Consider the following 17262-nt stretch of genomic DNA (forward strand, 5'->3'; position numbering starts at 1 on the left):
CATGACCGGGAGACAATGACGGTTCAGTACATGACTTTTGTTAAATCACAGCTGATCATTTTGTGGATTTTTTTGAAAATTACTTTTTTATCCAAAATTTCATAGTTTTTCCTAAAAAAATCTCAATTTTCTCACATTTGCTGCTTAGTTGGCCTAAATTTACGCAAGAAAAGTATAATAAGTAACAGCTGTACTGAAGATTGTGCTATCACCTATAACAAGATCTTTCAGAATCAATGGAATAAGATTTGTAGTCTAGAAATTGAGTAAGAGTTAATTATTTTGAATTAATGTTCAACAATAAATTTACACGTCAGAACTGCTTCTAGCCTCCATAGGCTTTCACCTGGCTTTAACATGATTCAATCTATCTGGCTTTGCCTTTGACTCCACAACATAAAATTTCTTTCACTAAAACATTATCTCCTATCAATCCACATGTTAAACTTCTTGTTTAAAGACGTTAAAGTTACCGTCCCTGTCCTTCAACTTTAACAAGTATGCCTCATAATACTTTCCACTAAACAGGGTACCTCTCTCCACCCTGGTATAGCCAGACCTCTATTCTAGCCGGCTGACATGTTTCACCCAGCCTATTAATCTTGATGGAAGTCAGTTTAGAATTCTGACCTTGTTTGTTAATCAACAATTCCACACACTTTTGACTCTTTCTTTATGGCACTTGTTTGCTATTGAACTTGTGGCTTGACTTTTGCCATATAAAGGGATAACCTCAAGATTCAGAATAAACTTTCAAGTATTCTTACTTTTTACTTCCTTTGGTTTCCTATGAACCAACTACTGTCATGAGAGATCTTTCCATGAATGAAAGCCAAGACTGCCATGCATCTAGCTACATGGTCTTTAAGACTCCCTTGCCTTAGTTACTTCAGCTAAGAGCTCATATCCTCTCATTCTCTATTACTCAGAAATTCACCATGGTTTCCGCCTTCTCTGCTGATTGAAAGTCAGGTGGGTCTATGATTCCAAATTTAACACCACTTGATAGACAAACTGCCTTTTATTTTTGCTTTGCTAATCCTACAATTTGGTCTTCCTGTTCAACACCTTCCTAGGTCCCTTTACTACTGGTAGCTTTTAGGAAGGGTAGTATTGATCTGCTTAGGACAAAGAACTTGCCTGTGTTTATTTTCAAATTGGATTTTAAAGTCGCCATTGGAAATCACACTTGAATAAAATCCAGTTATGATCATGTAACCAGCATTCACATTCACTCTAGTAATAAGCTACTATTATTTTCTTCAAGCTATGAGCCAAGTGCTCTCCTGTCAGTTAGCTGCTCTTACACTATCTTGAATACACTATCTTGCAAATTATTCATCCAGCTTAGAATCCAATATGTATCTATAATAATTCTGTAGGTTCACCTATGTAAAACCTTCCATGGTTCTCACTATGACATTTAATCAGTAGTAAAGACAAGCAGTGTGTACAAAAGGCAGAGACTCAATCAAGACCAGCTATAGACTGGTCTTTACACAGATTCCAAGTTCATGTCAAACACTTACAAGTGATAATCCCACTTGTTAAAAATATTAACCTTCTACTAAGCTCTTTTGAACCAAGGACTGGTTGTATATTCAATTGTAGCCTGGTATATATGGTAATATAGGACTTTAAACATGGCAACTGTGGTTGTGGATATATATGTTATACTCCAAGCAGATATTGTTTTGATGTTGAGACATCAAATCAGCCAGGAACCAATATTGAGCAGGATAACTTGTTAATATTTCAAGGAAACTTGTTTTAAAAATATAATATGTCATGAGGCATGCAACAGGGACATGAAATATTTTTTTTAAAGTTAATTACAAGAGTTGTTTAGACATCAATTCAAATATTTACTTCAAATAACTCTTATTTCATTTCTAGACTATAAATCTTAGATTATTCAAGATTCTTAAAGATTTTGTTATTAATGATAACACAGTTTTTTAGTTCAGCTGTATTTATTATACTTTTCTTGTGTAAATTTAAGTTAACTAAGCTGCAAATGTGAGAAAATTGTGATTTTTGAAGGAAAAACTATGAAAATTTGGGTATAAAAGTAATTTTCAAAAAAAAGCCACAAAAATGATCAGCTGTGATTTAATGAAAGTCATGTACTGAACTGTCATTGTCTCCCGGTCATGACTACATAGGTCTTGTGAGACGTATATCAAAAGAAACCTGTTTCCTATCCAGGACACCGGTGTATACTATTATAAAAAGAAGTAAGGTTTTTTGTCTTAAGATTTCGATAGGTAACTACAAAGTTCTTCATTTTAGAGAAGCTTCACATAGATCCCAGGATAGTTTTGGGCTATTTTATTTTGTATTTCCTACCCCTTTCGAATACAGATATCTAATTAAAGAATTTGATTTCTAGCCATGCTCTACCAGGGGTAGCTATTCTAACAATCAATGCTACAAAAAATCACGAAACCTTTTAAGTATGGTGGAAGTATATTTTTTTTTCTTCATAAAATTGAAGAGGGGTGGGTAAGAAGATAGTGGACAAAATAATGCCACGGTCGTAGCGGTTATGCGTCTTGCGTCAGGTTGGAAGGGTCAAATTTCAGACCCCAGATTTGGCGATTTGAGAAAAATTTTCCTTTATATTATAGCGAATCAGATAATCTAGCAAGCATCGCTTTTATCTTATAGAGAAAAATAGTAAATCAAATAGCAAAAACTGAGATCTGAAATTTGCCCTTCCAATAAGACGCATGATCCGCTACGACCGTGGCATTATTTTGTCCACTATCGGTTGTGGGAAAATCTTTGTTTGTCAGAATATCAATCTGTTTTTCCTGCTTATAACCTAACCTAAAATAGGCAATGAAATACTTTTTTCAAATAGTGCAAACTGCCCACTAGTCTTAATTGAGTTTGAGGGTATTCTAATCAGGAATAAGGTATAGCCAACAAATCTAAAATAATATTTGGGGGGCAAATGGAGAGGTCGTCAATTTTACGATGTGTTACCCCCAAACGACAGCTGAAAAAGACGTATAAGTTTCGTGATTTTTTTCCGAATTAATTTAGTTAATGGTATAAGCTGGCTTGTGATCCAGGAATAAGGTATAACCAACAAATCTAAATAATAATTGGGGGGCAAATGGAGAGGTCGTCAATTTTACGATGTGTTGCCCCCCAACGACAGCTAAAAAACACGTACTGGTTTTGTGATTTTTTTTCAGAATTAATTTCTTTATATATAGGTATATAAGCTTTATTTTAATACTTTCTCGTCGTTGTATCATTGAAAAAATATGAATAAACCAATAAATTTTTATACTTATCTAAAAACTTGAAATGGAGGGGGGGGGGGAGGATAAACTAAGTAAGATCTCGCAAACCGCGCTGATTTACACAAAAAAATGATTAGTTCAAAAAAGTAATGAAATACAGGAGAATAAGAAACAAAATATGAATTGAAACACTGTGTATTACAACTAAATTTAATCAAAATACAATAAAAATCATTATAACAAAGTAACATTTATATTTTTTATCCTTTTAATACTTATTTATCGCATCGTATTAAAGACAGCTTTGTCAATAATAAGATACAATACAGGATTTTTCAGTATGGCTAAGAACAGGGTAAAATCTAACGGATATTAATCGGTTTTGAAGCCATATTAGAACAAGTTTTATATATAAAATTGGTAAATTAAATTAATTATAATAAAAAATAATACGTTTAGCGAATCTTCTTTATTTCTTATTAATTTTGCCTTTGGTAACCTATTAATACAGGTGGGTTTGTCCATAATAAAAAATAATAAATTCCAATACAATATTGCACGATTTTATAAAACTTAAAAAATATATTTTTTTTTACAAAACTTAAAGCTAAATTTCATTAAAGATTTCTGACAATAAAATCAGTTTTTAATCTGACAAAAATGTTTTAATAGATTTATTTTGGAAGATTTTTAGAAAGACATTACTATAGTTATCTTGGGAATAGTCCCTTTCGTGGCAACGCTCCTTAAGGGGCGATTCGTCATATCTTTAAAATGGCTTTTTATAGGTTATTTTAGGTTAGGTCAGGTTATATTGGGTTAGGTGATTGCCCCACAGGTTTAGGCAATTGGCCCCGCAGGGGCTAGAAATAGGAGAAACCCTACTGTGAAAAATACAAAGAATCGCCCCTTAAGGTGCGTTGCCACGAAAGGGACTATACCCGTTATCTTTTATACGTTTTAAAAGTTCAAATGTTTCTTTTTCTAGGCTAAATCCAATAAAGCTTCTGAGCTTGTTTTCTTATTTTATAAAAAAAGTAGTAAGGTTGTTTTTGTATGTTTATAAAGATGTTTTAGCACTAGGGTAGCCTACGAAATTTCATAGGATTTGTTCTTATATTTGGATTTGGATAGTAGCTGAGATGTCCAGCTACTTTACAATTCTACTATGTCCGTTTATCTTCTTTTAATTTGTTCCAATTTCTGGAGATCTCAGCCTGCTAATCTGGGACACGTACAAATCCTAAACAAATGAATGTATTAATTATTGGTAGTTTGATTTAAATAAAGCATTTGATAGCGGCCTAAGGTTTACCCAGGGATGTTAAGGGATAAGACAATGGCCGATAAATTGATGTATATACCCAATGATGATACGCAAAATCACCCATTATTGAAACGACCAATCAAAATTCAATAAAGGTACAAAAAGTTATTGGGTTAACGCTTAAGAAAACATTATTATAAAACTTTAGGTACTAGTGTAATAAACAGTCAATATCCGGAATACATTTTCTGTAGGTATTAGTTATAAGCAGTTTGATTTAAGCAAAGCATTTGATATAAGATTATATTCAGTCTCCCCCATTTGAGTGGGGGATTTTTGGGATTAGTTCCTTTCGTATCATCGCCCCATAAGAGGCGATTCGTCGTATTTTTAAAATGGCTTTTTATAGGTTATTTTAGGTTAGGTTAGGTTATATTTGGTTAGGTGATTGCCCCAGGGGCTAGAAATGAGAGAAACGCTACTGTAAAAAATACGAAGAATCGCCCCATAAGGTGCGATGTTACGAAAGGGACAATATCCGCATTTTTCTAGGGGCTTCTAGGGTAAAGAAGAAACATATCGGTTTAGCGGTTAGCGAAATCCTTCGGTACACAAAGACACAGACAGGCAGACATTATGTTACTTTTATATAAGGATTTATTTCATACATGTACAAAGAAAGATCGATAGATTACGCAGTTGCTAGATTAGACATAATCAAATTATAATCAAGAGGAGATGATTACTTATATAGTGGCTTCACTTCGGGTATAGTTCCTTTCAAGACATCGCCTCTTAAGGGGCGTTTCGTCGTATTTTCACAGTAGCTTTTCCTCTATTTCTAACCCCTGTGAGGCTAAATGCCTTACCAAAAATAACCTTTCAAAAGCTACTGTGAAAATACGACGATGTCACGAAAGGGACTCTAACCCCGCTTATCTAATATTTGAAAATCATTAGGTAACAATCTGTATATTTTTTTCTAAATTTTCCTCTTTGTTAACTACGTTTTAACAGACTAAATGAAATATACAGAATTGGATTTTCCTTTGAAACGTAATGACAATCAACTGAAATTAATCAATGATGTCTATTTACAAATTTATTGAAGGTTAAACCATAGAGCTAAGCCTCCACCCCCAAAGAAGAAAAAACATTGACCCACAAAAAAATTGTTCGAATCAAAAATGTATGAAAAGAGGTGGAACCCTAAAAGTAATTTATCAACTTTTTCCATTGAGAGAGGGGAAAATAGTCTGTTTATTAGACAAGTCCCCAAAGTTCTATAATAACGTTTTCTTATTCGTTGGCTTGACAACTTTGAGGACTTATAATAAATTTTTATTGGTTGATTTATTAAATTGAGTATTCATACGTTTCAACCACTTATTGTAATCTACAGAAGGGGTAACTTTGTGTATTAACATTGATGATGTACATCAATTAGTCGGCCATTGTCATATCCTCCGACCAAAATTATACCAAAACAAATTTTTGCGTCAAAAAAATGGGATGGTGGTGGTGTGGGGGCTTATATCCTTCACTTTTAGGTTCAAGGAATTGAAATAAATTTTCATTGTCAATGTTGAATAGGTCTATCCTCTTTCATCTCAATGATTGAACTTTAATTCTATTGGGAGTAGGAAAATTGCATCAGGCGAGTCTGTGCAGAGACAGACATGTGGCAGTTATAGAATTCTGTTTAGTCTTTTCCGCCAATAAAATTTTGTTTATGATAGCTTGAAATTAGGAAAAGGGGGTTATTCTATCAACCCTCATTTTTGCTCTTTTTCAAAAAAAAATTCCCAGGAATCTAAAGGGATAAGATAATGACCGATATATTGATGTACATTCCAACGATGATAAACAAAATTACATCATCTGTAGAATACACTTAGTGTATGGACACTCAACTTAATGAACCAAACAACCAAAACTGCTAAGTAAACGAATAAGAAAACGTTGTTATAAAGCTTTGGGGACTAGTGAAATAAACAGCCCATTGTCCCTTCCCTACCTGATTTTTTCCGCTAATAAAAGTACAATAGCTTCATTGATGATAATCATAGCATGCTTTGTACAATAAGATGCATAAAACACAATATTTTGTCTTATTGATGACAATTCAAAGAAAAATATACAATCTGAAACCTTATCACTAATTCGTACATAGACGACTGCAGTCAAATGATGTACAGTCTTACCTGCACTTAGCAATCGAATTATTCACATTAGAGTATCGGGAATTGTCCATTATAATCTTGCAAACGTCCATTATTTTTTTAGGGAAGCTTTAAAATAATGTTTGTGACGAACACACCAAAAAAAAAGTTAGGTTCCATACGATTCCAACCCGAGTGCGACATTAATATCGGAATGTCTTGGCCCAAAACAGGCGCAAATCATTACCATGCATTGCACAGTTAGGACTTCTCATACAAACGTCGTGCAATCAAAGAGTTGGTTGTCTGATGGGTGTTACTTAACCTATTACCCCGGGAGTTTGGACAGAAAAGCATCCCTGCCCGTATGAGGTAATTGATAAGATAATGATTTCAACCACAAACTGCACCCAAACCCTAAGGAACGCATAAACCTTACGGTATCCTGACTATATCAACCTAGCCTATCTAAAGAGTAAAGACTGTTCTGTAAAATGTTTAATTCAGATGTTGCTTCAATGCTATTTCCAAAAAAATACTAAATCTATTTACCTTACACTTTCAAAGAGAAAAAAATAGCCTAAAAGATGCAAATTACCAGTAGAAAAACATTTCTGAAAATCATTCAAGAGAAAAAAAGACAAAACCAAGCACATTCAAAAAACTAATTATCCTAGTGTTTTGGATTGCTTATCTATTCAAGTATATCTATTAGCCAATTCTAAATACAATCGCATAGACCTTTCAACTTAATTGTGTTAGACAATCTAATATGTCCCACAGGATTTAAATAGATAGATTGACTAAACAGGAAATTCTTGCATACATATATATATCTATGTACGTTTTTAAAGTCGTAATTGTTGTCTGAAGTACAAAAAAGGATGATTAAATCCAAAAGGGACCAAGTTATTTCATTAGATTTAAAGCGGACTTTTATTAAATACGCTTTAAACATATCTTTACTTGCTTTTTGCCAACAGAATTTTAAAGAGTACGCCGACAAATGAACTAAAGAGGTTTTAAGTAAATATTCAATTTTAAAAGTTATAAAAATCTTCCAAAATTTTAAGACAAAATCTACTAACTGTAAAACAAAGTGGCTATCAAATCCAAAATGTCGTTTACACACTGCACTGTACTAGGGGAAAACAAAATTTTATTTCTTGAATAACTTTGCCATTAGGTTTAATCTAACAGGTATGTCCCAGTATTTTCTGGCTACCCAGCAGAAAGGTTTTCAGGTTTATAAAAAAAATTGTCGCAAAATTATTTAAAGCAAAGGGATAAAAATCCTAGAAAGTACCTTTAGAGGTGCAACAATCCAAAGTATGATCATTTTTTGTCTGTATCGAAGGATCTCGCTAACCGCTGAACCGATATGTATTGCCTTTACAGTGACGCTTCAAGGGAAGGTTTGGAACTATTTTAAGGGAGGATATCTCCACCCTACCAAAAAATGACCCTTAATCCCTTTATTATTCTACTTTCTCTTTTTAAAATTGCAGTTAAGTGCCCCTAGAGGTTTATAGGGCGCTAGAGACAGATAAACAGAATAATAGTCAGTTGAGAAAAGTCATCATTACCTTTTTAGGATATATCTCTTGAACGGGAGCTTTCAATTTAGTCCCAACGTCGCCGCCATTTTGTTTTTCTTTGGCGCCATTTTCTTCCACCTCAGCATCATCATTGTGCGAAATGGCGGGAGAATCTGTGACGTCATCGTACTCCATCTGAGCGGAAGTGTCGTGATCAGCTGTTACAATGTCGTCTTCTTCGATAATCAGCTCCCGCTCATCATCATCTTCCATGTCCTAAAGGTATTGAATACAATCAGAATAGAGATATTAAAAATGTTAAGCGTGATAAAATGTCTTAGCCCTTTAATGAAACTTACTCCCATTCAAAGATCGTGCAATCAATTAGTCGGTTGTCTGTTAGGTGTTAACATGTGTATTGCCCTTTTGTAGGGTATTGGCAAGGTATCAAATAAAATGAGACAATCATGGTCAAAATTTTTCCACTTAAGAGTGAAGTATATGCACAGTAAACAATGCAGTCAGAGTTTAGGGAACGGAAGCTTTAATTTTTTTTATGTAACAGGCTTTGGAATTGTAACCTTGTAGCTAAAACACAATCTATTGCACTTTGGTGCTTTAATATTAAAGTTTTTAATTTGACAGAATTAATAATTTTAGAGACAAACAGACTAAAGAACAACATGCTGTCAAGACAAAAATTCGAAAATCTTAAGGGATAAGGCAATGAACGATGTAAATCACCAATGAAAAAAATTACCCCATCTGTAGATTAAACTATTGATTGAGAATTGACACAAGTTTGGAATTAACAAATCAAAATTCAGCATAAGTACCCAATCTTTTTGAGCCAAACGAATGGATAACTAGGTTATAAAACATTTGGTACCAGTGTAATTTACAGTCTAATGTCCCCTCCCGACTTGATAAAACTAAATAAATCATCACCTTTCCATTCTGTTCTGAATCAGAATCTTGGAGCCCATCAGTAAGTGGACCCTCCGAGCTTGGGCTAAAATTAAAATATAATCTAATTATGTCTAAAACTATTTGGAGCAGTTTTTTGTTACGGACAAATTAACTACCCCCCCCCCCCCCCCCCACATTATTTTGAAATAAATTATATTTATGTTTATGTTGATAATACTCTTGAGAGTCCAAACATAGGGCTATAATAAGAGGTTTACTGGGCAGCAGTCATCAGTCTTGGTTGGCTAAATATTCAGCAACTCTTTTCTTGAATGATGACAGTTTAGGCAGCATTTTTTCACATTAGGTTAGGTTATATTGGTTACTGGGTAGCCCTGCAGAGTTTTGGCACCCCAGGTATTGGCCACTTTCATCTGGGGGCTCTAAATTCGAAGGGATAGGATGAGCGAAAATAGCCTAAATCATCGCAAGTAAAGCCTATGTGAAGCTTATCTAAAAAACCTTACTACTTTATTTAAAAGGATAGTAATGTGTTGTCTATTTATATTTTTCTATCTATCTGGCTATCATTTCATTTATCCGAGCTCTTTTTCTATACAGGGATTGAAAATTTCTATATATTTTTACCTTCGAACATCATCTAGGCTGTCTGACCGTCCGCCCATTGCGAGCATCTTCTTCTGCGGGCTGCCAGTGAGCGCGGCTATGGCCGCCTGTTGGGCCACCAGCTGCTCGAGCAAGTGGGCGGGGATCTCGCTGTCAGGGAAGTGAGATTTCATGTGGACCTAAACAAGGACAAGTATGTCATTCTCCATAAATAGCAGAGTAATTAAATCCTTATACTAAAGTAACAGAATGTCTGTTTTTGTGTTTGTATGTTTGTACCGAAGGAACTCACTAACAGCTGAACCGATCGGGTTCTCCTTAACAGGGTAGCTTATTATAGGTCCCGGAAAGGTTTATGACTATTTTGGGGAGAGTCGCACCACCCTCCCAAAAGAAATCACAAAAAAATCAAAAAAAATTCTGCGTATAGAGACTTGAATGCAACATAGATTGATAACATATTATTTAAAAAAAAAACATTAAAGTGCCACTCTAGAGGCCTCTAGGGGCGTAGCCGCTAGTATCAGATAAAATAAGAAAAGTGCCATGAATGGGTATAACACACAAGCATATATATAAACATATTTTGGGAATAGTCCTTTTCGTAACATTGCCCCATGTGGGGCGATTCGTCGTATTTTTAAAATGGCTTTTTATAGGTTATTTAAGGTTATATTGGGTTAGGTGATTGCCCCACAGGGTTAGGTAATTGGCCCCGCGGGGTTAGAGCCCCCCGCAGGGGCTAGAAATAGGAGAAAAGTTACTGTGAAAAATACGAAGAATCGCCCCATAAGATGCGATGTTACGAAAGGGACTATATCCCATTTTTTTTTTGGGGGGGGGGGGGGAGAACAAATAAAAATACTAAGATAGACCCCTAAAAGATGAAATCCTGACTAATTTTTTTTCCTCTTAAAACCTGAAACTTCCTGAAAACAGTGGCTAGTTTAAAGCCCGGCCTCAGTATTTAAAATTTTACATTCAATGGTTTTATTGGGTGGTTGGTTATAGGTTTTGATTAAAAAAAAACACGGTTTTTTAACAACACCCGCCCCCCCCCCCCCCCACACACACACACACAAAAATATTTTAAAGTAAAATGTGTACATATATAATAATTTACCTTTACATAAGATTCAGTCTTAAATTTCTTCTGACAGACTTCACAAGAAAACGGTTTCTGAAAACATTTTAAGTTTATACAAAATTGTTTTAATGGAATTAATAATCAATTTTTTAAAACGCAATAAGAATAAAAATTTAATTTTTTTACTTCAATTTTAATAAAATTATTAAGGAAGTTAATATGTCGTTTGTTAGTATCTTCCCCTTCCAACTCCTTAAAATTGTTTTATGTACATCTGTAATACTAAAACCAAAGGTGGAAATCCTCATTCTTTCTCTTAGCTAAGATGTACCTTAACATAATAGCTCCTCTTAGGTATATATGGATAAGACAATGGACGATAAATTAATGTACATCCACAATTGAAGGACTAAAAAATCTTCTGTAGAATAGAATTATTGGTTGAAAAGTTTTGACACTACTAGTGTCTAAACCAACCAATCAAAATTCAATAAAATAAAACACCAAAAGTTTTTGAGCCAACGAATAAGACAATGTGGTTATAAAACTTTGTGTACTAGTCCTGAGCAAGTTTCTACCTGGTTTGAGTGGGTTGCCATGTGTTTCTTCAGGTCCGAAGTTTTCTTCAGCTGTTTGTGACAGATGGGGCAACCATGCTTCTTTACTACATTGTGCGCGCGGGCTACAATAATTTTATCAATCAATCAATCAAACTATCATGATAACCACTATCAATAAATTTATAAACAATCTTTCAATCAAATAGCTTCAATCTAATTTTATACATTACATCACTAAATCAATTTATTAATCTATCAATATTTCAATCAATCAATAATTTAATCATTAATTCAATCAATCTATCAATCAATCTATCTATCAATCAATTTATCAATCTATCTATCAATCAATTTATCAATCTATCTATCAATCAATTTATCAATCTATCTATCAATCAATTTATCAATCTATCTATCAATCAATTTATCAATCTATCAATTAATCTATCAAACAATTATTCAATCAATCAATCTATCTATTGATAAATAACTTATTTAGCAATCTTAAACTCATTATAAATAATTTATCAATAATTTCATTAATAAATTCTTTATTAAATACATTACATCAATAAATCAATCAATAGGTAAATAAATCATTTAGCAATCTTCAATATGAATATTTTCTTAATTAAATGAATTTCATCACTAAATCCATTAATATACCTATCTATTTATAAAACAACTAATCTATCAATCAATAAAAAGTATTATCAATAAATCAATAACTTACCCATATGTTCAAGATGATCAGTCTTATTGTAGTGAACTTCTCCACATTTTTTACACTGCAAATTTTCAAGTTTTCTTCATTTCATATTTTTAAATAAGGGGGTGGGGGGGGGGGGGGTAATGCAACCATCTCGTAATCAATGATTAAATGGCACTTAGAATTCAAATTTCGATCTGAAATTTTGCATGAGTAATCCTTGGTAGGTCTATTTTCCCTAAATCGAACAAAAAGTTGGAAAAGTAACGGCTGGCGGCTCAGCCGTTTTTTGCCTATTTTCAGGGCAAATTCATTATTAATTACGTCGGAATCAACTTTTTATAACATATTTTTGGTTTAATTTATGTTAAATTATAGCAATAACCATTTTTTAAATTTCTAGTACCAACAGCTACTAGCTAGAATCGTTTGATAAGGTTTTTGAGCGACCAAAAGTATTATGTGGAGATAGGTTTCGTGACTAATTTACTCGTAAGATAGCCGCAAATGGCAAAACGGCTGAGCCGCCAGTCGTTACTTTTTTGTTCGATTTAGGGAAAACAGACATACCAAGGATTATTCATGCAAAATTTCAAATCGAAATTCGAATTCTAAGTGCCATTTAATCATTGATTACGAGATGGTTGCATTAACCCTCCCCACCCCCCCTTTATATTTCTATGTAAACTTAGTTTTGGAAAGCCTATAAAGAACAGGATACACCTCGAGATCTAATTGAACAAAATATTACTTAATTATGTGCCAAGGGTGTATATTCTACATGGGATCCCCTGCATTATTAATATATGGTCAAACGCCCTGCAGATAACCAACCTTTGATTGCACGACCTTTTTTCTGGAAATACTAACAGGGTAATGAGTTTCGCCTGATTCAAGCAGTCAAAATTTATTACGCTTTAATAAACGTAAGGTATTATCTATCAGTCTGTCTGTAGATTTTGCAATCAATTAAAATTTTGAAATATCACCTTGTAAAAAATTCCTATGTATCCATTTTATATTATTTAAATTGACAGAATGATTTTTATTTTTTGTTAATGAAAAAATAATGAAATTTAAGAAAACTTTCCGGAAATTCTCTAACTTTGCCCGTGCAAACCTAAAATATACAAAATTCATTAATTTAAAATTATTTTATTCCAAAAATCACCATCTATTGAATTTAAGAAGACATCAAAATACCAAATTATACCTGTATTGTATATTGTATGAAATTAAGTTTTAATCTTTAATTTGAGAAGGGATACTGTCAACTTCTTTCATTTGGCAAAAAAATAATTAGTAAGTCTTGTGAGTGAATTTTAAAGAAGATCTCACAAACGGCTGTGAATATTATCGTTCTAATATTTTTAAGCCTTAAAATTCACACATTTACGGATTTTTAGCGCAACCTACTCCTCCCTTTATAATGTAAATGCTTATAGGACACTGTCAAACGCCTTTGTTTAGTCACAAAAATACCTTCATATGAACTTTAAGGTTACTGTTGTTGATAAATTTTTCTTTGCAACCTTCGCACTGGAATCTTTTACGCATTTCTAAAACAATCAAAAGTAAAATTTCTAGAAGTGAATCTATTCTATAATTCAAAATGTCCGTCTGTTAGAAATAGCATAAGGGAAAAGTGAATTTCTAAAACTGTCTTCAAAATTTATTAATCTCATTTTTTCAACTGGAATCTAGCTTGTTCAATTCAAGCAGATACCAGGAATCCCATTATGAGTCATATAATCCTTATATAAAAGAAACAGAAATTCTGTCCGAACCAAAGGATCTTACTAACCGCTTAACCGATATGGTTCACCGTTATAATTGTAGCAAAAAATACACTATGGTTTTTCTATTTAAACAGATTGACTATCTAGTTCTACTATATATCTTACCTATGGGAACATGTTTCTTAAGATGTCTGTTGATATCATTCCTAGTTTTACTACATATTTCTCTTACCTATGGGAACATGTTTCTTAAGATGTCTGTTGATATCATTCCTAGTTTTACTACATATTTCTCTTACCTATGGGAACATGTTTCTTAAGATGTCTGTTAATATCATTCCTTGTTCTACAATATATATTTCTTACCTATGGGAACATGTTTCTTTAGATGTCTGTTGATATCATTCCTAGTTCTACTACATATATCTCTTACCTATGGGAACATGTTTCTTAAGATGTCTGTTGATATCATTCCTAGTTCAACTATATATATCTCTTACCTATGGGAACATGTTTCTTAAGATGTCTGTTAATATCATTCCTAGTTCTACTACATATATCTCTTACCTATGGGAACATGTTTCTTAAGATGTCTGTTGATATCATTCCTAGTTCAACTATATATATCTCTTACCTATGGGAACATGTTTCTTAAGATGTCTGTTAATATCATTCCTAGTTCTACTACATATATCTCTTACCTATGGGAACATGTTTCTTAAGATGTCTGTTGATATCATTCCTAGTTCAACTATATATATATATCTCTTAACAATGGGAACATGTTTCTTAAGATGTCTGTTGATATCATTCCTAGTTCTACTACATATATCTCTTACCTATGGGAACCTGTTTCTTAAGATTTCTGTTAATATCATTCCTAGTTCTACTACATATATCTCTTACCTATGGGAACATGTTTCTTGAGATGTCTGTTGACATCATTCCTAGTTCTACTACATATATCTCTTACCTATGGGAACATGTTTCTTAAGATGTCTGTTGATGTTATTCCTAGTTCTACTACGCATATCTCTTACCTATGGGAACATGTTTCTTAAGATGTCTGTTAATATCATTCCTAGTTCTACTACATATATCTCTTACCTATGGGAACATGTTTCTTAAGATGTCTGTTGATATCATTCCTAGTTCTACTACATATATCTCTTACCTATGGGAACATGTTTAAGATGTCTGTTGATATCATTCCTAGTTTTACTACATATTTCTCTTACCTATGGGAACATGTTTCTTGAGATGTCTGTTGACATCATTCCTAGTTCTACTACATATATCTCTTACCTATGGGAACATGTTTCTTGAGATGTCTGTTGATATCATTCCGTGTTCTACTACATATATCTCTTACCTATGGGAACATGTTTCTTAAGATGTCTGTTGATATCATTCCTTGTTCTACAATATATATTTCTTACCTATGGGAACATGTTTCTTGAGATGTCTGTTGACATCATTCCTAGTTCTACTACATATATCTCTTACCTATGGGAACATGTTTCTTGAGATGTCTGTTGATATCATTCCTAGTACTACATATATCTCTTACCTATGGGAACATGTTTCTTGAGATGTCTGTTGATATCATTCCGTGTTCTACTACATATATCTCTTACCTATGGGAACATGTTTCTTAAGATGTCTGTTGATATCATTCCTTGTTCTACAATATATATTTCTTACCTATGGGAACATGTTTCTTGAGATGTCTGTTGATATCATTCCTCTTCTTGAAATACTGGCCAGGACAGAAACTGCACGTGTACACGTTGCACTGAGATAAAAAAAAACAATGGAGAACATTACAAGGATATGGCGGACAGACAGACAGACAAAACAACGTTTATAATGGTTTCGAAGATGACATAGGAATAAACACCAAAATAAATAGGGCCCCCATAATGAAAATGAGGTGGCTGAGACTCAGAGTGTCACTGACAACTCGACGGACAAAATATTATACAGAATGGATACATAAATCATAGGAATCTTTTCAGATTTAAATCTTAAATAGGAGCCAAGAAAATCAAGTATTCTCTTTGCCGTACAGACGGATAAAGTAGATTATAGAGTAGCTTCGCTACTAAAAACGGAAAAAATATCATCGAATCATACAATACCATTACATCAATAACTGTTAATGAAATTATAAATTAACCCCCCCCCCACGTTGTTAAATATTCTATATTTCCAAAAATAATCCCTAAATTTTATGTGTTTATGGATGTAGCCCTAATTCTCCGAATTCAGATACAGATTGGGGATGAGAATCCTTTGGCCAATCATAGATCGGCAAGTTTCACGCACAGCTGGGTTACACAAGTTTGATCAGGGTTAAGTTGGTAAATTTATAAAATACTTACGTTAGGGTCATCTGGGCTTGGGATCTCCTCGACCTCGGGGGTAGCGTCTACAGCAGGGTCAACTACTCCCTCATTAAAGCTGCCATGCCCCATGGGACGGTTCTTAAAGAAGGTTATTTTAATAAATAAAATAAAACGATTACAGCTCTCGCAATCAAATTAGCTAATATGTAAGAAATGTCTTTAAATGGCGGTAGCGATGGTTAGAAAAACACCAAAAATTTCAGCTTTATCCTTATACTAAAGTAACAGGATGTTCGTCTGTGTGTTTGTATATTTGTACCAAAGGATCTCGCTAACCGCTGAACCGATCAGGTTCTCCTTAACAGGGTAGCTTCTCATAGGTACCTGGAAGGTTTTTAACTATTTTGGGGAGGGTATGACCACCCTTCCAAGAGAAATCCCAAAAAAATAAATTTTACGTATATAGACTTGAACGCAACATAGATAGGTGACGTATTATTAAAAAAAAAAACATTTAAAGTGCCACTAGAGGTCTCTAGGGGCGTAGTCGCTAGTATCTTAAATAGGAGCTAAGAAAATAAAGTTTCCTCTTTGCTGCCCCGACTGGCAAAGTTAAGTATAGGTTTTCTCGTATTCATTCGAATCCGGTGGATAGGAACCGGTTCTCATCCATACGAAAAAACTATGTCTAGCATCGTATTATATCCAGCTTTCTACGAATATAAAAATGTACAATCATAAGATTAAAAGCCAGGGGTGACGAAGGCACGGGCTAAAAAAAACTGGTTTTAATCTTATGATTGTACATTCTATAACCGCGGAAAGCTGTTTATAATACGATGCGAGAAATAACTATTCTTTAATTAATAAAGTATCTGCTTTCTAAAATTAATGGATATTATTGATACTGTTATGGGGAATTTTTGTCTTCATTTTAGATTGCTAATATAGTCCTCGGATATAGGTCAATACGTTACTCCGTGGTTATGTGAGGGGATGGGGTAAATGGAGGGGAAATGAGGAGGGGGGGGGGGTATTGTTACATTACCCAACTGCGAG

The 17262-nt window shown here is 33.6% G+C and overlaps 1 protein-coding gene across 3 annotated transcripts in view; it reads right to left on the bottom strand.

Moving 5' to 3' along the window:
* Window positions 1-3436: 3436 nt before the first annotated feature.
* Window positions 3437-17262, bottom strand: part of LOC145306539 (uncharacterized) — a 52135-nt gene continuing 38309 nt past the window's right edge. Inside the window, exons 9-20 of one of the 3 annotated variants that reach the window (XM_080148714.1) lie at window positions 16240-16341; window positions 15560-15650; window positions 13599-13675; window positions 13207-13236; window positions 12141-12195; window positions 11426-11529; window positions 10884-10940; window positions 9782-9939; window positions 9173-9236; window positions 8273-8500; window positions 4199-4500; window positions 3437-3971 (exon numbers count right to left, since the gene is read on the bottom strand). In XM_080148714.1, the coding sequence (XP_080004840.1) occupies window positions 4444-4500; window positions 8273-8500; window positions 9173-9236; window positions 9782-9939; window positions 10884-10940; window positions 11426-11529; window positions 12141-12195; window positions 13207-13236; window positions 13599-13675; window positions 15560-15650; window positions 16240-16341 (1023 nt within the window). In that variant the 3' untranslated portion in view covers window positions 3437-3971; window positions 4199-4443. Of the gene's footprint in view, window positions 4003-4198; window positions 4501-8272; window positions 8501-9172; window positions 9237-9781; window positions 9940-10883; window positions 10941-11425; window positions 11530-12140; window positions 12196-13206; window positions 13237-13598; window positions 13676-15559; window positions 15651-16239; window positions 16342-17262 lie in introns of all 3 variants that reach the window. The other 2 variants (XM_080148715.1, XM_080148716.1) reach the window with 2 other exon arrangements.

Source organism: Acartia tonsa, chromosome 14 (genome assembly GCF_053477335.1).
Source record: "Acartia tonsa isolate MP-2025a chromosome 14, ASM5347733v1, whole genome shotgun sequence".
Taxonomy (NCBI): Eukaryota; Metazoa; Arthropoda; class Copepoda; order Calanoida; family Acartiidae; genus Acartia; species Acartia tonsa.